The sequence below is a fragment of the Hemicordylus capensis genome, chromosome 1, assembly GCF_027244095.1.
Source record: "Hemicordylus capensis ecotype Gifberg chromosome 1, rHemCap1.1.pri, whole genome shotgun sequence".
NCBI classification, from domain to species: domain Eukaryota; kingdom Metazoa; phylum Chordata; class Lepidosauria; order Squamata; family Cordylidae; genus Hemicordylus; species Hemicordylus capensis.
The window spans coordinates 253,652,461-253,674,292 of record NC_069657.1 but is presented as its reverse complement, the minus strand read 5'-3'; the positions used below and the strand labels follow the sequence as shown (position 1 = coordinate 253,674,292).

At 42.5% G+C, this 21,832-nt stretch overlaps 1 protein-coding gene across 2 annotated transcripts in view; it reads right to left on the bottom strand.

Annotated features, from left to right (window-relative positions):
- MEIS1 (Meis homeobox 1) overlaps positions 1-21,832 on the bottom strand; it is a 206,849-nt gene that overhangs the window by 135,996 nt on the left and 49,021 nt on the right. For both annotated transcript variants that reach the window (XM_053284453.1, XM_053284454.1), the window contains exon 7: positions 21,293-21,404. In XM_053284453.1, the coding sequence (XP_053140428.1) occupies positions 21,293-21,404 (112 nt within the window). The remainder of the gene's footprint in view (positions 1-21,292; positions 21,405-21,832) is intronic.

The window sequence follows — 21,832 nt, the reverse complement described above, 5'->3', positions numbered from 1 at the left end:
GTTATGAAAGTTCAGAAACAGTGATTCTTAATAATAAAGTCCAAGCACACTTGACTGCTTAGAACATATACCAGGGCATATTAGAAGTCAGTGGTATAATATTTAAAAGATATTCAAAATTCCTTCTCCAATTCATACACTGGTCAATTAATTGCACATTTCCTGAAAATATGGTCACAATGTACTGGACTGCAGCCACTCTTGTCACATGACCCTCTTCAACCTGATATTCATAACCGCCCTGAGCCATTTTGGAAGGGCGGTATATAAATAAAATAAAATTTAGATTACTCTTCTGGGTTTGTTTTTTTAAAGCCATACCATTGGCTAACTTGTGTCAAACAATTATAAAATGTCGATACACAATAATGCCTCAAACTAGTGGCCAACATCCTGACTTAACATGTGCCTGCATGCCAGAAAGGAGAGCTTCCTAAGATCTGCAGTGTTTATTGTGTACAGGGAGGCAATTTTCACTGATATCTGATTCCCCTGGAAGTGCCCTGTGCCACTTGAAAATATATCTCTGAGGGCCATACAACCTTCAGGGGCATATTTTCAGATGGTACAGGATACTTCTGAGAGTGAAAATCACACACACATGCCCTTTTACAATAGGCACTGCAGAGCTCAGGAAGGTCTCTGTAGCAGGGATGTTTTTTGCCAATGCACAAACACACACTTAATCAGGATGTTAGCCAGTCTAATATATCACAGAAGTGCATGTATACAATTATGTTGGGGAAAGAAATAAAAGCAGAAGAAAATGAAAAGAAAAGGCTAATTCTGAAAATATCCATGAGGCAACAAAAAGCACAAGACTAAGCTTTCAAATACCTAGAAGTGGTAGCTTCCTGCTATGAAAGAAACCTACATCCCAGTCAAAAATCCATTTACTTTGAAGTCATTTTAACTAAACGTGCTCCTAATGGCACTTAGACCAAGATCATGTTCTTGGATCTGAACCCCAAACGTCACTCCCAAACTGACTCCATAAACTTAGATATTCATACACAGCATCTACTTTCAGTCACCCCCTGCCCAGATAATAGTGCTGTGGCTTCTGCCACCATGGAAATTGTACTGTGCATATGCACTAACGCACAGCAGAGTTTTGAAGATGGTGGTAGTACAGAGCCACTCAAAAGCAGATGTGACACAAGGGGGGCTCTGAGGGGGGCATGGGTGGGCAAACACTACCCCAGACAAGTGGCTTACCCCCCACTGCCTCCCCATTTCCGTTTCAGAAATCTGATGTGGGACACAGCTCACTTACCCATAAAAGCACTTTGCCCCTTCTGTGCCTCCCTCAATTTGTTTTCTGGGAAAACAAGTGTCTGGGAAACACTGATGGGACAGCAGAGACTATGGGTTAGTGCAGGAGACTGCAGCAGGAAGAAACACCAATGAGTAAGGGTGTGTCTGTATTTCTAGTATTTATGCTTGGATGCCTACATAACCAAATCAAAAGAAACAAATCTTACATTCTCATTGGTCTTGGTCAGAACTACACATTATGAGACAAACATGAGTTTCCAAATCCTTTCCCTTCCGATTGGTTCTCCCTTGCCAGCCAACCCACACACCCTCATGTCATTGCAACCCAGAATTTTTGCAACCTAGCCACGCTACAAGACAGGATAGAGGGGGGAACTTGACAGGCATATGCAGAAAAGATGAGTAGGCACCAAAAGCCTAAAGCAACTACTGAAACCATTGTCCCAAAAGTCTCAGAATCCAAACCGTGCAGACATGCATCCATGCACGCACGCACGCTCCCTCTCTCTCTCTCTCACCAACAGCCACTGCGGAGATGCTACACATAGCTGGATAGGCACAACTGTTTCCCCCATTAGATGTAAGAGAGCCACCACTGTAAAAGGTACCTCTTTACTCAGTTAACAGGGCTTGAGTGCCACAGTGTTCTTTTTAAAAATATGTTTATTATTTTATTTATAATATAAACAAAAACAAAAAAAGAAAAATAGAAAAGACAAAAAATAAATGTTCAAACAATGCAATTACAATTATTCTCAATACAATCTGCATACTTCCACCTGAATTCTTTACAACATTCTGTTCTTTACACAGGATTCTTATAAGGCTCAGAAATAAATTTAGCACATGGAAATATTCTGAGTTCAAGTTTCCCCCCAATTCTTGTCCTGCCTTAACAATAAGAAGCAGCCAACCTGAAAGTATGACCAAAGTAAGACTTTTATTATATTTGGTTGCTAATTTTTATTGGAGAGAAGGGAAGAGGGTAAGCTCTATATCTGTCCTTTTCAACTGAAAAGGTTACTCTGAGATGCGGTCTATGGTCATCTTCTGCATTCTCCTAATGATGTATCCTTATCTAGATAACATGGCTGCTCACTTCACAGCACTAAGAAAGAGCACTCAGGAAGATTTCAAGTGACCACTTCAGGGCACAACTGGCCACAAGAAAAACCATGCTGGCTTCTGGCTCCTTCAGCTCCTGGATCCTTCGGTCAAGCTAGTCAGGTACCAGGACCGTCCTTAGAGAGCCCTGGCAGGGTGTGGACCCTGGCAGGCAAATCAGCCAGTGCGGGGCCCCCTTCCAATTGATTTTAATGGGGATTAAAAGAGCAGGGCCCAGGGTGATCACCCTGCTTGCTGTGCCCCAAGGATAGCCTTGCAGAGGCATACATGGTCTGAATGTTGGCATGCCACAGAAATCCAACCTGAACACAGATTCTAATTTAGACCATGTATGTGTCCAGTTCAGGAGAGACTGAAGTATCTGGGTGCCAGTATGTGGGCTCATATTTTCTTATCATTTTCCAACAGCTGAAATGTTCATGTGAATTGGGCCTCAGTTGATTTCACATATGCACAAACATCCACAGGCAACTTTTGAATGTTAGGGTTAACATTCTCTATCCAGGCTACTTAATATTTGCTGGTTTTATCTCAGGGGCCAGTCAAGATCTCCACACTCAGGGCTGTCCTTAGGGTGGGGCAACCAGGGCAATTGCCCCGAGCCCTGCACTGGCACAGGTCCCGCTCTAGGCACACTGCAGCGCAGCCTGCCCTCCTCTTTCCCCCTGTCCCAGTCCCAGTCACTATCTTTCCCCATGCACAGCCCAGCTGGAGCCGATCTTGTATCTGGATGTGTAGCACATGCTTGAAAGGCTCCCAGGGAAGCTGCTAGAGCTCCTTCTCTGTCTCTCAGCTGTTCGGTGGGGCTTCCAGAGAGGCCTCCATGCAGGCCTCACTGAAGCCTAAAGCTCAGTAAGGAAGGGAGGAGGCAGGCAGGCAGAGTGTCCAGCACTGGCAGCCCTTGCCCACCACAGCTCTCTGCAGACCCTCTGCCTAGCCCCACTCACCCCAGGCTTTGCCTGCTTAGTAATGGAGATATGATGTGATTTCCTTTATGTGGCTATCCCCCCCCCGCTTGAATATTTAGGGATTGGCTTGCCATTGGGCTTTGGTACTGAGAAGAGATGTAGGGCAGGGCAGGAGGAATATGTATACTTACATTGAAGTGGATTGGACAAATGGTTTTTTAATTTAATTTAATTTTTTAATTTAAAAACCCCATCCCAAAAGTGGCTTCTTTCATGGCAGTAAATTACAAATATGTCTGGAATTGAAGCCCCTCTTAGACCATCATTCCTCCCCCATATGAAAGAATCTGCCCTTTGCCTTCATAAAAAAGGGTAAAACACCCCCTCCTGCCCCAGCCTTTGATCACCTGGAATGACTTGGCATAGGGCTTTGGCATTGAGCAGAGATGTAGGGCAGGGTGGGAGGAATATGTATATTTAAACTGAAGTAGATTGGACAAATTGTTGTTTTTAAAAATATTTTTATGAATTTAAACAAACCATCAAAAAGTGCTATAAGTGGCTTGTTGCATGGCAGAAAATTACAAAAACTTCTGGAACAATATATAATATATATTTATTTATAAATGCACTATGCTCAAGTTGGTTAGCAACTCAGAAGGTCTGAGTGAGAACTGTGAAGCATGTGTTGTGCTTTTTATTTTTATTCCTTTAGAAATGCATTATATGTCCAAGCTGGTTGGACATGTCCAAAAACCTCACTATTTACACTGTACATCATCAATCAGTATGATTCTGTAATGATATGAAATGTTGAGGAGGCCCTGTACATGTTGATTCACCCCCAGCCCCGCACCCCGCCTTGGGACGGCCCTGTCTGCACTCAACCAGAGAACTGAAGACTTGATGTAAAATAAGAGTTCTGCTGGTGTCCTTCCTTATTGTCAAGAGCCACAGAGCTGGACTGGAGTAAATCTTCTTCTGTAGTCTTTTGATGTCGTTTAAGCCCTAGGACATTTGTAGACAACTGCATGCTTGCAGACAGAACATATTCACTTTCTGGAGTGCTAGAACCACACTGGCAAAGGGTTAACTCAGTCTGTTTGAGATTTGTTCCAGCCGCTCTCTGTAGAGTCATGAGTTTGGTCTTGTAGAGAATATCCAGTTCTGACAGCAAAGATCCATCTCCCCATCATAGGAGTGGAATGGAAAGACAACAAAAGGAAGGAGTGATTGCTGTCTGAATATTTCACTGCCCTTTGTTGTACTCTTAGCTAAGTGATGTATTTTTGCTCCAAACCCCAGATGTCACTTTCCTTACTGCTTGTTTCATGACCCAGTATTCTTGTCTCGATCTGCTACCACCATTTTAGTCAGAGAAATTGCTTAATTTGAATAAAATATTCATCTTAAATAATAATATGAATATATGTGGTGGAGACAATTGGAAGAGAGAAATGCTACAAAGAACGGGGACAGCATGGGCATCCAGATCATTTTATACATTCCCACCACCTCAACACCTCGATCAATGCCCTCTATAAAGGTTGGTCAATATAAAAAGGAAGTAGTTATTTAATCACAATACACTGAATCCCATAATTACCCACAAAAAGAGGAATCAAACTCTAGCAGGTTACCTGGTATTCATCCAGAGGCCCCCATTACTATAGTAATATATTATCCTTAAATACAATTCCAGCACATGATACATTATAGTGCAAGTTCCACAGAGGGGCAGGGTGCTCAATAAGGAAACCCCTTAAAGTAATTGTTTTCAGAACAAATATAATTTGTTCTGAAAACATGATAAAACATAGGAGCTATTCTGAAGATCAGTTGAAAGCGGGCCAAGGGTGCTTAGCCCGCTTTTCACCAATTGTGAGACTCACCAGGCTCGCAGCCGAGCCCAGTTGAGTCAAAGCGGGTCACCCGCTTATGTGGCCCTCCCCTAAGCCCAGGTTAGTGGAGCGAGTGGTCCGCTAACCCAGGCTTTCCGATTGTGAGTAGACACGGTGCAGCTCCGTGCCATGGCTACTCACGAGTAGACCCCTGGAGGGGAGGCGAAAAGCCGCATCCCAGCTCCGGGGGTCTCCCCAGCATGCCCTGCGCGCTTGCTCAGGGCATCCTGAAGCTTCCGGGTGCCGCACAGCCTCCAAACTCCCCAGCACCTGCCATCTCCATCACGGAGCGGGCAACCGTGTGGGCAGCCGATCCGGCTGCCCAGGGCGCGCTCCCTGATCGTCTGCAGGGAGAGCAGGCTTAGCCCGCTCTGCCCGCTTAGCTTCACAAATTGGGTCTCACTGATAGTGAGACCCGGCTCATAGTTTAATCTTAAGAGCACCACAGAGAGGCAAATTTATAGATACTCTGAATGTATTCCAAGTAACATGTAGTAACAGAATGTGGACTACTAAGGTCACTTTGTGAAACAAAATATTAAATTCAGGCTTGATTGGTGTGAACAAAACAAACAACAAATTATTAACCTGTTAAATTTCATCATAATATTTGCTACATTACATTTTGAGAATCTACTGACAAAGAATGAATATTTTGAATCCGTATAATGGGCACATGGCCTTTATATACCCCTGCTAACTTGGCAAAGAGGCACCTTTTAACGTGGTGATTCTCTTTATTTAGCAGGGAGAGAGTAACTGGCCCTATCCACCACCAGCACAGTACCTCCAGTGACTGTTGCTGGTGTCTATCGTGTTACTTTTTAGACTGTGAGCCCTTTGGGGACAGGGAGCCATCTTATTTATTTGTTATTTCTCTGTGTAAACCACCCTGAGCCATTTTTGAGAAGGGCAGTAAAAAAATCGAATAAATAAATAAATAAACAAACAAACATGTTCAGGACAGAAAGTGGATGTGTGTACCTATGAAGTGGCATCATGTTAACAAGGTAAAAAGAAGGAAGATTCTTCTGACTAGAGTAGGGGAGGTTTAAAGGAAGGCCTTACCAGAGGCAAGGATTCATCAACCTCTCTCCTGCAGAAGTCAGGGAGGAGCAGATTGATCACCAATTCAAGGCCATCCAGGGTTCTAGAAGCAATATACAGGTTGTGCTCTGTCTTGATAATCATCAAGGATTGAGAAGGCAGGAATGGGAGAATTCCCCATTCCTGCCTCCTCAAAACCTTGACAAGCCTTCTCAACCAGCAGGACCTGAAAGTCACATTGCACCCCAGACTCCACAAAATGAACCAGTGAGGGATTTGCCACAATATGATCCCAGCAAGGGCTTGCCTGCCTGGCCTGGCCTCAGCCACACTGTGCATGCATTTCCAGGTGTAGAAGCTTGTGTGCTCAGACCACCAAACCTCTTAGCTACTGGTTTGTTACACAGAAATCTATGTTCATGTATACGTGCTCAAAGTGATCTCAAGTTTTAAATGCATAATAGTTCCTCATAAATCACAATAACTTCTTCCCCATATATTTGTGCACCTGCTATGGAAACAAATTTGAAATGAGACGTATGTCATAAAATAAGGTGGCTTCTTCCTGATTTGATTCTGTATTGCATGTAATCTACTAGATAAACTTTGCAAAGAGCACAGGAATCTGTGCTTATAGAACTATTAGTCATGAAAGAGAAATTTCTCTTTGTTATTTTCCCACAGTCTAAATGAAGGTGAACTATGTAAATCCAGCGTAGGACACCAACCAGATGTCATTTCCCACAGCAATATTACATTTTCCTCTGGGAATAAAACATTTTCCTTAAAACTACCATTTATAACTCTTATCAGCTCAACAGCAATAGAGCCATCAAGTCCAATATTACATGGGGGGGAAAGTCAAGGTCAACAAGTACTTGCATTTTTGTTTATCTTTAGCTGCAATTGCTACTGACATTCAATTGGGTAATAAACATGAAGACTGTCAAATGCTCTCAGCAAACAGGTGATCCAAAAGCTATCAGAGAGAAAGAAGCTGCTGCCAGGTAATCAAACAATTCTGTTGCAACTATTATGATTTAAGCACATTCATTTATGAGAGAAATCACCTGTCAAATCTGAATGAATATTATCAAACCATTCCCACTGCTGGGATGAATGGGGGTGGGGAGATAACTTCTGTATGTTCTCAGGTTTTTGGTCAACAAATCCAAGCTACCACAAAAAGTTCAAGAAGAAGTGAAAATCTAACTAGCTCTTGGATTTGAAGAACTCAAAATATAAATTTAATGACAAATGATAGGTTTTGACTACATGGTGTTTTAGGTTGTGCTCCGTGAAGAAGCTGGACACTATAAATCAATTATTAATTGTGTGATGACACACACAATTATTAATTGTCTTGATCTTCAAAAACTGGAATCACATTAGGGCAAGAGGCATCATTTAAAAAATAAACTTTGATCAAACAGCATGTTTCAAAGTTGCCTAAACAGGAGGGTTAATAATTTATATCACAAACCTACTATTGGTTATATATATATATATATATATATATATATATATATATATATATATATATATATATATATACCAATAGCAGAAGAAGAGCTGCTCTTGTGGGAGTGAGCATAAATTTCCTTGTTTGAATCAAATCAAATAAATAAAATAAAAATAAATTTGCTAAGCAGGGTCCACTCTGGTTTGCATTTGAATGGAAGACTACATGTGTGAGCACTGTAAAACATTCCCCTGAGAGGATGGGGCCGCTCTGGGAAGAACATCGGCATGCTTGCATACAGAAGGTTCCAAGTTTCCTCCCTGGCATCTCCAGACAGGGCTGAGAGAGACTCCTACCTGCAGCTTCAGAGAAGCTGCTGCCAGTCTGTGTAGACAATACTGAGCTAGATGGACCAATGGTCTGACTCTGTATAAGGCAGATTCCTATGTACTTTAATATCCTATTGACTTCCATGGGATTTATGCCTGAATAACTGGGTAGATAATTGAAGCCTTAATACTAAGTAATGTAAATGCAAGTAAAAATGAAAATTAATGCAAAATTATTCAAACTAGGGGAGACTTTCCCCTGTTCTGTTCTGGTGAAAGTAGTCTTTGTAAGACTATGTCTGGAGTGTAAGTTTTAAATTTGCTTCTAACTGGAAGGATCTCTGTACTGCATATATCAAATATGTATCTGGTGGCTTCCTGTTCCCAGAATTTTTTTACACTAGAAATGCAACCTGGTTACACAAAACTTGGTAGCACTGGCATGGTATTTATTGGAGTTTTGTTTTGATTTTTAAAAAAACTTTAACCAGGTAACCACATTGCTTGTACTACCCTGGAAAAACTAGGGGCAAATAAGACTTATAGTGACAGACAAGTTTTCCTTTTAAAGTGTGATTTCCCCATTTGTATGTAAAGTAGGAGAGGAGAAGGCCTTACTTTAACAGTAAAAGGAGTGTACAGGATATGGGTGCTGATCGCTCCCAACTCCCTTGCCTGCCTTCCTCTCAGTCACTTATGGTTCAAGTCACATATCTTCATCCCAATCCACTTCTGTTACTGGAGGGAACCAGGAAAAGAGAAAAATACCCAAAGCACCTGGTTGCAGGGAGGAGGATTCTGTCCCCCTCACCATGTGTGCCACGCTGTAAAAGCAAGGTAGGATGGAGAGCAGAGGACCCCTGTCCCACAGACACACAGACACACTTTCCATGTGAGTGGGACGGTCATATGAATGTTGGCCCAGTCACATCTAGTTTGGCCTAGTTTAAAGAATTAAGGCGTTCTATTGTTCTTTCTGTGTATGCAGTGGATTAGAGCTAGTTCAGTGTTCGCTGTACGGCTGTCCTTAGGACATGGCAAGCAGGGCGATCGCCCCAGGCCCCACTCTTTCAACCCCTATTAGAACTAACTGGAAGGGGGCCCTGCACTGGCTGATTGGCCCCGAGCCCCACACCCCACCATGGCTCTCTAAGGACGGCCCTGGTTCGCTGTGCATTCCAGTTGTGATTGCATGAAATAATAAATTCAGCAAATTATTTAATTACGTCGTTTCATGCTACTTTCCTGTAGTTAAAGCCACTCTTTGCTAGGCCCATAGCCGTTGCATCAAATCTTAACAAGCTGACTAAGCAAAACAAACAGTAAAAAGCCACAGTGATCACCCTCAGACTAGAGAGAGACTTAACAAGAAAGTGTTAGCTAGCTTTCAAGAGGCCGCAGATGGAAACACACGAGTTTTTTTAGCCAGACTAGAAACATCTTGCCCCTTCTAGGGACAGGGGCAAGATGGAAAAGGCCCTGCTCTTAGCCAGTAGTGACTGGGGAAGTGATTCACTAGGCAAAACTGCTGATGGTCACTGCATAGCTAGTGAAGGTGGGGGAGGAGAATTCCTGCCTGGACCTTACATGCAGCAGACAGAACTATCCAAGTGCATGGACAGTCACCTGGGCATGGATGACAGACCTCAGTAGGGGCAGCAGCCCAAATCAACAGCCATAAATTTGCACAGCACTGACTGTGGCACCCAGGCGTGGAGCCAGCCAAGCAGCGGCCTGGGTCCAGCCCCACTCGGCGGCCCCCTCCAAAAACGCCTGTGCACGTGACATCACACACACGGGGGCATGGCTCAGGCTCTGGAGGAGCCCAGAGCGAACTCCCCCCTCTCATGCCTGGGCCGCCGAGAGCCCGGGGAAAATCTGCTGCTAGTTATTTCAGGCAGTGCGACTGCCCGATAGAACGTTTTCCCCTTCCTCTCCCTATCTGAAGGAAGAGAAAGAGGAAAACGTCCTATCAGGCAGCTAATGCTGCCTGAAATGACGAGCTGAGAACTTTCTCGGGCTCTCGGAAGCAGTGATGTCACACACAAAAGGGGGCATGGCCTGGGCTGCCGAGAGCCCGAGCGAGCTCTCAGCTGGTCATTTCAGGCAGCGTTGGCTGCCTGACAGGACGTTTCCCCCTTTCTCTCCCTCCAGAGAGGGAGAGGAAGGGAAAAAGTTCTATTAGGCAGTCGCACTGCCTGAAATAACTGGCACAGAGTTCGCCCGGGCTCTCAGCAGCCCAGGCATGGGAGGGGGGAGTTCACTCGGGACTCCTAAGGAGCCTGAGTCACGGGGCTCTGGCAGCCTTTTCCACTTTGAACCTGTTTGCACACTGATGGCTACACCCCTGGTAGCACCCTCTGCCTCTACTGCTGCCTCCCAGTGCATCAGGATATAGGCAGAAAATCCACTTCCCTCTCAACTACCACCACACAGCAACTGCTGGAGGTTTTGCCTATTGAAATACTTCACTGGCTGCCACCTAACTGCAAGAAATTGAGTTTCCATTAATAAGGGAACAGGAATCAGGGTCTTTCTACAGGATATATTTGGGCAAGGGGGCTCATACAGGAAGACTGACAGGGTAGGCTACATCCAAATTGTTTAAATGTAACCTAGAATATATTCTTGTCTCCTAACAGGAAAATATTCTTCACACAAGCAACATCAAGCAGCATTTCCATTTTTAACATTAACAAGGATGGAAGACCAGATGACCAGCTGCCTTTTGAGAGAGTTAATATAAATGGTGAAGATAAGCCAAGAGCCATTTCTTATGTGACATTTTGTACTTGGATTTCTAAAAATACATGTTATGTCTACTATGGGTAGTGTTTCGTCAAGTCGATTTTGACTCCTGGAGCCCTCAGAGCCTCGTGGTTTCATTTGGTAAAATACAGGAGGGGTTTACCATTACCTCCTCCCGTGTAGTATGAGATGATGCCTTTCAGCATCTTTCTATATCGCTTCTGCCCAATATAGTACCAGCAGGGATTCAAACCGGCAACCTTCTGGTTGTTAGTCAAGCATTTCCCCACTGCACCACTTAAGGTGCGATATGAAGGGTGAACATGTCTAATTCTTTGCTTTCCCTTTCACTACCACAGCATCCATTTTTAATGGATGCTGTGGTACCCAGCCTACCCAGCCTCTCAGGGCTTCCATAAGCAGAAACCCACATCCCTGTTTTCCCCTGCCCATCTCCTACATATGTGGCTCATCCTTCTGCCCTACAGTAGCAGGGCTGGTCACCTGCTTACATCTTGTATGCTTTTTCCAGTGACTGGAAGAGAAGAGAGGATACTTTCCTTCAAAGCCTTTGTAGACATGGTCTCTCTCACATACACATACAATGTTTCAACAATACTAGATCAATTTCAAATATGCAATTCCTTCTGCAGCCAATACTCACAAATTAATGACCAGCTACTACTGCTAATAGTGAATGGCTAGAAACAACGGCTATACTTTAACCACAATTAATTCTCTATTGAGACTGAAGTTTTCTAAACACAGTAAAACTATGCAATGATTTTTGGAGACTGTAAAGACTGACCTGAAAAACAAATTATTAAGCTGCATTTAGAAATCCAGCTAAGCCATAAAAGGGCAGTAGGAGAAAGAGGAGATTTTATAGGGAGACTAATTAGTTTATGACTATGCTACCCACAACTGAAGAGAAAGGAATAAAGCTAGCAAGTGTTTAGTGCTGCTGTGTGTGTTTTGAAATGTGTGAGAGAAAGTAATTTTGGGAGATTAAAAAAGCATTTCACACTTATGTTTGAACAATCTATGGGAAACAAGATCTTGGAAACACATATACAAAATTAATTCTGAATACTTGGCATGAGGCTAAACATAAGATAAAGGATGAAATCTACAGCACAGCATTCTGGGTATGTAAGCATCCAGAGGGAAACTCATAGAAAAGTGCAACAGCAAACAACAAAACCTTTAAATATTGAGGTGGATAAATATAATTTGGTTATCTAAAAATACTCATAAACACACAAATGTTCTAAACCTCTTTCTTTCAAAATTAAAAAGGAAGAGCACCTTATGGCACAAAACATGTACCTCTGGTGTAAAATATCCACTGCACATTTAGAAGGAAGTTCAGTTTCTAAAACAGAACCTAGAAATAAATCTAGGCTCTTGGGTGTAGCTGAAGAGGTACAAAATATAAATAATCAGAAAACAGAGCAACTCACTGCTGACTGATGCCCTGTCTTTTTCAATTGAGGGTCACATCCAGCCAAGCCAGTCGTATGATAATGGCATCAGCAAAGGTCAATCAAAGACAAGCTGAAGCTTCCACTCTTTGGCTGACCTTCGGAGCTTGTGACAAATTGCTATCAGTCAATGTCAACTAATGACAGAAGCTCTTTGGCTAATCAATTGTTCTAAAAATGATCAAGAAAACTACTCACAGGACAGCTCATTTTCACATCAATGCCTATGAAGTATGAAAAGCTAATTTTTTTGAGTTTTTAATAAGCTCATAAGTAAAGCAGTTACTTGGTAACAGGGGTCACCTTACTGAAAAGACAGTACCTTTGTCTGCCTTTTACATATCTTTTTATTACCATATTATAGTAAAAATATGCCATGCTATTACGATGCCAGAGGGCTACATAATAAAGTAGGTAACACTTCATACATTTTGAAATAAATACTTCTATTTCTTAAGGACCCTGTGTTTGGATGTAAGTAATTGGTTATATATTTCCAAGTATTTCAACACCAAGCAATCACTTCATCAAATAAATAGGTATGTCTGATTATTATTCAGGTGGACCGCACTTGGTGACCTCTAGAATTGTGTGATTCATGCAGGTGATTAAACTGTTGTAGCCTTGGTTTTTGTTTTTAAGATCCACTTTCCTGCATTCGTTATTCTCTGGATATTATAAAACGTAAATTTGAATTAGAAAAAGCTTTGAAACCCTGCTCTGTGTGTGATCTACCTTGGAAGGCAAAGATGCCTGCTATGGGATTCTTCAATATGGATATTCCCTGACAGCAAGACTAGTCACAGATGAACAGAGTCCTTCCCACACGATTCTTGTAAACTCACTGAAATGCCATCATTTTTAGCCTGTTTTTTTTTAAAGCCACACTTTTAATTTCCATTTACACACTAAATATTGCCAAAACAGCAAAGATGCCTCAGTGTAACCTAAGGACTTGAGAACTGTAGTCACAATTATGTTTTGCTTTTCCCCAGTCTCTGAAGTGTGTTAAGTCAAAATACATTTTAGGGCAATGCACCACAAAAGTCTCTTGAGAAAAAGCTGAGCATGGACAAATAAAATAATTCTAACTACTTAGACCTATAAAGCATCATAAGACACAGACAGACAGATACACACACAGATGGATGGCATAGCTTTAAATGAGTTTTTAAAATGGTATTTCAAAATTTGATATTAACCAAACGTATATATTTGTTTTTGGTTTTCTTAATCCTTAAAACTGCTAAACAAAAAGGAAACCTGCGATTTTCTTCAGGGAAAACTGCAAAATGACAGCAGTTTCAGATTACGTCCTAAAAAGTGAACTGCTACGGTAGTTTCTCAAATTAAAATATCTTCTGTGGCCTCAACCACTCTCAAGTTGTCCATAGGAAAGAAATAAAGGAGGGAGGGCAACACTTAAGCTGAGCTATAATTGGAAGTATGTGAAAAATGAAGTGTCAGTTCGGTCAATAAAGGGCAAAGGTCAAGGGGAACTGCAGCCCAAACTCTGTGCGAAATGTGCTCATTAAGACATCCAATCAGAGAGCTCCTTCCCACCTATCCCATTAGTCATCAGACATCTGACTGCTTCAAATGCCTGGCTCTGTGCTGTTATTACTTTTCTTCTTCATGTAAAAAGGCGAGCTGGTGTATAAATCGTTGCTCAGTCATCTGGAACATAATGTGGCCCTTTTCCCCCCTTCATCCAGCTCCGCCTGCTAGCTTTGCAGGCTCAGAACAACTGCCTTGAGATTCTCTTCAATAATAAATGGAATTGCCTTTTGCCTATAGGTTGCCTGAACTTTGATACAAAAGCCAGAAAAACATTGCAACTATCGATACTATTTCTATAAGAACTCCTCACTGCCTTTTTTCATGCTACCTTAAAAGAACAAAAGGTTTGTTTAACATCTAAAACACAGGACAGAAGCACTAGACAGATAAAATTGGGCATAGGATACAAACATCCTCAGCCTATTTTATATTAGAAAAAAATCTCAGTACACAAATAGAGTTAAACAAAGTTCATTTATTTCAATGGGAGTATTTAAAGTCCCATAGGGAGGAGCATAGCACCTTATTTGCATGCTGAAGGTCCTAGGTTCTATTACTACGATGAATACTTATATACCACTCTTTAACCAAAGTTCTCAAAGCAGTTCCCATAGAATAAATAAATAATCAGTAAGATGGTCCCCTGTCCTCAAAAGGCTCACAGTCTAAAAAATCCAAACATAAGGTAGGCACCAGCAACAGCCACTGGAGGGATGTTGTGCTTGGGGTTGCACAGGGCCAGTTGCTCTCTCCCTTCTAAATAGAAGATAATCACCACTTTCAGAATCAACCACTTTCCCTGACATCTGCAGGCAGGCCTGGTGGGAAACCCAGTCTGAAACCCTACAGAGTTGCTGCCAGTCAGAGTAGACTTTAGTAACCTAGATGGACCAATGGTTTGACTCAGTATAAGACAGCTTTGCACATTCAAATGTATATTCATGTGCTTAAGACTCTCACTCAGGAACTACATTAGGCACTTATGCCCAACTGTGCCCAAAATTATGGGTCACAAAAGGAAAAAACCAATAAAAAGCATGGGAACCGCTGAAAAAACAATTGTGGAAGGGATAGAAGTGGGCAGGAGAAAAGAGTAGAGTTGTTCACTTTCTACCTTTCCTTTGTCCCACCATCCCCACCGAGATGACTCTGGGACTGCCTCTATTCAAGCCAGAAAGCAACATGAGCAGAGTAGCTATAGCAAGTCTCTTAGGACTGCTCCATGGAGCCAGCTCTGGTGATGGCTGTTGAAGGGCTTTAGTGGGTCTATGGAGTTCCATGGAGGGCTCAGCATTGTCTGCTCCTGCACTCTAGCTGGCAAGTGCCCAGCTGAATAGAACAATGGCTGTCAGAGCCTTGCGATGGCCTGAGAACCTAATAGGCCATTGTCCCCTCTTTTTTGGATGACCAGTGTGTTCTCATATGGGATACCCATCTCACTAAAGGGAGGTAGGACTGAACCTCCAGCCTGCAGTGAGACACTAGTGTCTGGAATAAGATACCAAAGCTGCTTCATACAACCAGTAGCCCCTATGACAAGGATCACGAGGCAGATAGTTTTATGGGACATGGATATGTAATTACTGTAACTGCAGCATCTTGAAAAGAGGGAATAACGCAAATTCTAGCAGCCCTGTATACTTCAAGGTACCAGTTCACACAATCAGCACCTCTACCCAATCCCAGCCCTGTTGAAAGTCTGTTGGTAGCTCATGCACACCACTGACCATCAAATGGAGGCTGCTGGCTGCTCAAACCAGCCAGTCATATGCCGAAATTTTACATTCAGACTAGCTGGGCTGGGCGCAGAGCATCTGTGCCTCGGGTTTGCCACAGCTGTTCGCTCCCCTGCCTGCCCGCCGACATGGCTGTTTTCTGCCCGCCTGCCCACTGCCCGCCCACCTGCACTTACTCTCCCCACCGGCCGGCCACCCAGCCACCTCCTCCCACCCGCCCACTGGTTCCTCCCACTGGCCGGCCAGCCCACCACCACCTCCTCCCGCCCACCACCGGCTGCCATCACTGTTTTCTTCCCCCATCCCTGTTGCTATCCAGGCAGCTGCTCATGAACTCTCACAAGACCTGCCACACATGGGAGTAGCGATGGGTACGTCTAAGAGAAAGACCGAAACAGAGAGATAGAGAGATAGATATAGATGTTCTGTGTGGAGCCACACAGAGCTAACTACAATCAAATCTGACAATTAGGTATGAGAGTCACACAGGATTTTTTTTAAGAAGTGGGGAGCTGCTAAAATACCACATCCATACAAGAAAAAATGGGATGTGTGTGCTGAAAGGTTCAGAGTGCAGTGTGAAGACCCGGAACTAAAATACAGGTAGTGGCTAATGATGAATAAAACAAACCTTAAATTTTAAATATTTAAAAATAAGTACATAGTGCCTATCTATCATCCAGGTTCCTTTGGACATATTGGTCAAAACACTGGAAGATGGTAGCAAGTTCATGAACTGGAGAGGGATGGGCAATTTTCAGCTCCCTCACCTTTCCTCTAAAGACACCACTGCCTCCTGAAATGAGGGCTGGGAGACCCTCTGGCTCATTATTTGCAAAGGCACAAGCAGCTGAAAAAGGAAAAAAAGATTGCCGGAAACTGCCCCTCCCCCTTGCTCAGTGGAAAACTCTGGTGCAATGGTAGAGGTTTAGTCTGGATGTTGGCAACCATTCTTAAATGAAAGCTGGAATTCCTTCCAAGGGAGGAGCCTGGATTGCCCCTCTTGGAAAGAGAACAAAACTCAACTGTGGTTACATCTCTGAAGGATACAGTCATGACTTGAAATACAAGTGGAAAAAGCATTCCTTTCCAGAATGAGCAAACACCTGGCCTTGCCTCTTAATCTCGCTGGAAAACTGGTCCAGCGGGGTGGCAGTGTACCTCCCTGTCCGCTCTTCAGACCAGAAGTAGGCGGAAGTAGCTAGCTCACACACGACGTGTGCACACGCGTGAACTACTTCCACCTACTTCCAGTCCGAAGAGCGGATGGGGCGGCAGGGAGATACGCTGCCAGACTGGTTTTCCAGCGAGCGCCAGTGGGAGGGAAGTGGAGGGAGGGAAGTGGAGAGGGGGAAGTGGAGGAAGGGATAAGTGCACCCTCCCCTGCCCTTAAAGTTATCCCACCCCTGCCAAACTTTTCGAACCGACCAGTGTTTGAGCCTGTTTGGAGGCCCATAAAAGGGCCTCCGAACAGGTTCGCGCACATCCCTAGATCCTACCATTACCACCTTCTCTCACCCCAACCTCTTCATCCCATGAACTGCTCCCCACTTCCCCCCATCCAGAACTGCATATTCTAAACTGGCTCCCCAAGTCCAGCTCACTCTTGATGGGGGCCGTGGATGGTGGAATGTGCACTTCACACTGAACCTGGAGAGAGGGAGAGAGCAATGTTGGGCAGATAATTATTTGTTCGGTACCAAATACTCTGCCTTGGACAGCTGACCTCATCTTCTCTCTTCCCTCAAAAAGGAAAAGATGGGGAAAGTTGCATGTGAAGGAGGAGCTTAGGGAAAAAATAACCATCCCCAGCACTGCATCCTCTCAAACACAGTTCAAATCAAGTGCAAACTGCAACACTGATGGGATTGCTTAAGCTCCACTGAGTCATGGCTGTTAGTTGAGAGTATATTCACAGCAAGCACATGCTCTTCTTTGCATGTCAAACAATTAACAGCCTTCATGGTTACATGATATATCCTGCTAAAAACAGAGGAATACTGGTCCTGATCCAGCCTTGATTACATGCTGTAACTCATGGTCCTGGATGGAGATGTGCATCTTCTCCTGCATCTAAAAGATGCAAAGAGTCAGCACAATGGGGTCGGAATGTGTATCTAGATGTCAAAACATTTTCTAACACATGGATCAGGGCACCTGCATTTAGTTTGCTCTTTTATAATATGAAAGACATGGACTTTTTAATACAAAAGTTTAACTGTAGTTAACACTTAACACCTTCATCTTTCCAAGAGGATTACAAAGATTTATCACAGGCTTAAAAAAAAAAAGTCAACGTAACTCATTTTGAGAAGGTAGTCAACATATAATTTTATGTATAAAACTCAAGAAAGAAGGAAAACAATATTTTAAAAGTAGCATTGTTTAAAAGCAAGATGACTTTACTAATAGTATTTTTAAATGTAATGTTATTGTTTTCGTAAATAAAGCAATTCCAATTTACTGAATGCTAGCTTTACAAAATGTCACACATTACACATGAAACTAACTAAATGGGAAGCATCATGCAGAAAGGAAAAACATTCTTGCTCCACAGTGACTAGGCAATCCATGAAACTCCTGCCCTACTATACAAAAAGACTGAGAAGAATACTGCAGATAACTCCATGGTTGCCATGGCTGCTTTCTTGCAGCAATGTCCTCTCTCCCATCAAATTTGACTTCTTATATACACACAAGTTCTAATGCAGCCTCCATGAGTACACAACTAGCCTACCCTAGCTTTAATTGGTTGTTGTTGCTCATAAGTGCAAACACACGCAAAGACACAGATATCACATATATAGTGCAAAGTTCTGGTATATAGAGTTCTCATACGGGTTCTCTGAATGAGCAAAATATTGGTTAAAGTCATGCTTAGTAGAAATATAACCTGAGAAGAGTTGTCTGAGAAGACAATTTTAGTAAATATATTACTCCTCTTTTCACATTAAATACTTGAAGACATCTTTATAGATCTTCTGCAAAGATATTCCAAACTATGATTGAGAAAGTTTTTTACAGCTTACATAGTGCTAAATAAGGCATTCTTGAACTACCAGGTATATTCAAGGTAGAGAAGAAACAAGCAAGCAAAATGCTAACAAGTCTATTTCAGATCTAAATTGTTACCAAAACTGAGAAGTTTTCATTAAATAACTGACCTTTGCAAAAAGACTCACAAATATCCCAAATGCTTTAGTCAGTTTAATTCAATAAAAGTCAAGGGAGCACCATTTACTCAACTGACTTGTACTGAAGAAGAGAATGGGCTGCAATCAGAAAAATGAGAGATAAGGGGCCACACTTGCCCCCTCACCCACCCTTCTACCTTACCCTAGTCCCTGTGGACAGACAAGGGACAGAACCCCATCCCCTTTCACCATAAAAGGTGAAAGTCTCAACTGACTTGTACATGGGATGGAACAGTAGTCATGAACAATATGGATGGGAGAGGCCGCACGTGTTCATAGACCTAGACCAGAGGTTTGCAACCAGGGTTCCTCCAGATGTTGCTGAACTACAACTCCTAGCTTCCCTAGCCAAAACAATTGTCACTGGGGATGATGAGAGTTGTGGTTCAGCAACATCTGGAGGAATCCTAGTTGGAAACCACAGTTTAACCACTGGTAAGTATGGCATGCATTTTTCAGATGAATAGGATAAGTGCTGAAACATTAATCCTACATTTTCCAAAAGTACCAAAAAAAGACCACAAGAGACTCTCTGAAATTAAACCGGAGCAACCTCGTGTGCACAGTGACCTTCTCCTACACAGGTTCCATCAAAATAAATGGGTGTGACACAAGCCCACAGCTGCACAATAGTGCAAGGACATGAATGAGTCTTGCTCGCCCATGTTCCTTTTGAAAGTTTCTCTCTAAGAGTTATCAAAACAACAAAATTATTCCCAAAGCAAACTCGAGATTGGTTTGTCTGTCTAGAGTTTTGGTTGTTTAGGTGAGTGGAGGAATTTTGTATTGTGCTCCTCTTATGCATGAGGAGTTTAAATGTTAAATTCTTACTTTGTAAAATAAATTACTGCAAAACATTAATGATAAAATCAGAGAGAAACACTGCAAAGGTGTTGATGCTATCTGAAACAACTGTGAACTGTAACACATATATGAAGAAATACTTGAAAGAAAAAAGGCCCCTTAAATTTATGTTGCATATCATTTTCCAGTAAAAGTCAGAGGTCAGAAGGTTACCAGTTTCTACTTCAGCAATTCAACAGTTTACCATTCCAGGCCCCATTTTTACTAGGCTTTACTTGTGATGAAGTCAGCAACTTTTCTCTAAACAATAAAGTGGTTCAAATACTTAAAACCCCTTATGAAGATGTTAGCCACATTTAAGCTAGAATCCTTGTATGTTTAAAAAAAAAAGGCATACCACTTTCACTTAAAAAAAGATTAATCTAGTTACATGTCGGACTTTGCAATTCTAATTAGTTCTGTCCAACCTCTCTCTCTCTCTCTCTCTCTCACTCTCACACACACACACACACACACACTCCTTTGTTGTCTAACAGCATTTGAATGAACACTGATCATAAAACTGCATTTAAAAGTTTATACCTATTGTAAGTTCAGAGTCTACTTCAATGAAAGAACTCTCTTTATATTTAGATTAAGGGCCCTTTTAAAATTTTAATTGCATTTAATTAACATGAAATCTATTCAGCTGGTCTTTTCAAAAGTAAAGAAGTGATCTTTTTTGTTTTTCCAAGTGGTTTTTAAAAAGACATTATTAATTATGTATAGTATATGCAACATCAAACACGCATAACAACTAAAAGATGACCATGCTCTTCCTCCATCAGTGAATTATTACATTTGGTTTGGCTTTCAAACAAAGCAATTTCATTCTAGGAAGTTGGCAGAAGGAAAGAGAGTAGCTGTAGAAGTCTCAATGGAACATGCAGCCTGATTTTAATACCTCTCTGTGCACAATACCTCCATAGGTCCTTTAAAATACAATCAGTTCTACAATCTAAACTGCTTCTCCCCCTATTGGAATATCTCTATTAATTACCCTCATGATAAATAAACGTGTCCTCCAGGTCAACTGGTGAGCTGGAACTCACAGGTAGGATCATCCTTTAATTTATCTAGAGGCACCCAGGACACTACCACCATTTCCTTCAGTTGGGGTTGTTAGGGGCCTTTTTAAAAAAAGATAAGGAAACAATGGGAGGAATTGGAGAGAGAGGAGATACAAATAGAAATGGATTCCACATTGTAAGACGGAACTGTTCCTGAAAAGGTTGAAGACTCTTGCTCTATGCTTTGCTTTAAAACCAATGTCAAACATTTGTCATGTGTGATTTTAGCATATTTTGATCACCAAGAGACAATTTTGAGACCATGTAGGATCTTCCGAACCAGGTAGGATCTACTACCAAAACCACCACTGGATTCATTGGCTTAGGATCAGGATCTTAACCTGCACTATGACCCTCTCTCTGCAGTTCTTATTGTCCATGGGACTGAATGGTACCAGAGTCTCCATCAGACGTACACCTAGTGATCAAGGCCTACTTCGATTAAAAATTAAGGGCTACTTCTCACTCTTGTGTGTTGAACATGACTTAATATATGTTGTCACATTAGGATCCAAGTCTAGTGCTACTACTAAACATTCATTTAATAGCAGTATGCTACGGTGCTTAAATCCAAACCAAGACTAGAATTCAAAAATAATATGCCTACCCTGTTCACTACTGTTGTCCCCACTGTGTGATGTATGCCCCCCACTGGATGGCCCCGGCGTTCCTCCTGAACGTGTCGATGCTGTGTCATCATGATCTCTGTTCCAGGAAGGCTATTGGGAGAAAATGAAGCAAAGGATTAAGAACAAAACCATTCAAATTATATTTACTAAATAGAAAACAAAATACATATTTCAAGTTGGATGTGGGGGAGAGAGAAAATTGTTGGGCCCCCACTAAAAGCTACTGTATATGGCTGTAGGGAGCCTGTTGGGAGGTTGGCAGCAGCCCTGGGACAGGCCACCTCTGCCACTCTCTGCCTTCACAGAGGCCCACCTGCCTTGCCCTTTATGCCACCTTAAGAAGCACACTGGCTCAGAAAATGTGGCCAACACTGAGGCATGAACACACTGCCCCTCACCCTTTCCCAGTTGGCCAGCCAGCACTTTGATCACCGTCTAGATCAGGCCTGCTCAACTTTGGCCCCCCAGCTGTTTTTGACTACAACTCCCACAATCCCTGGGCACAGTGGCCAATAGCC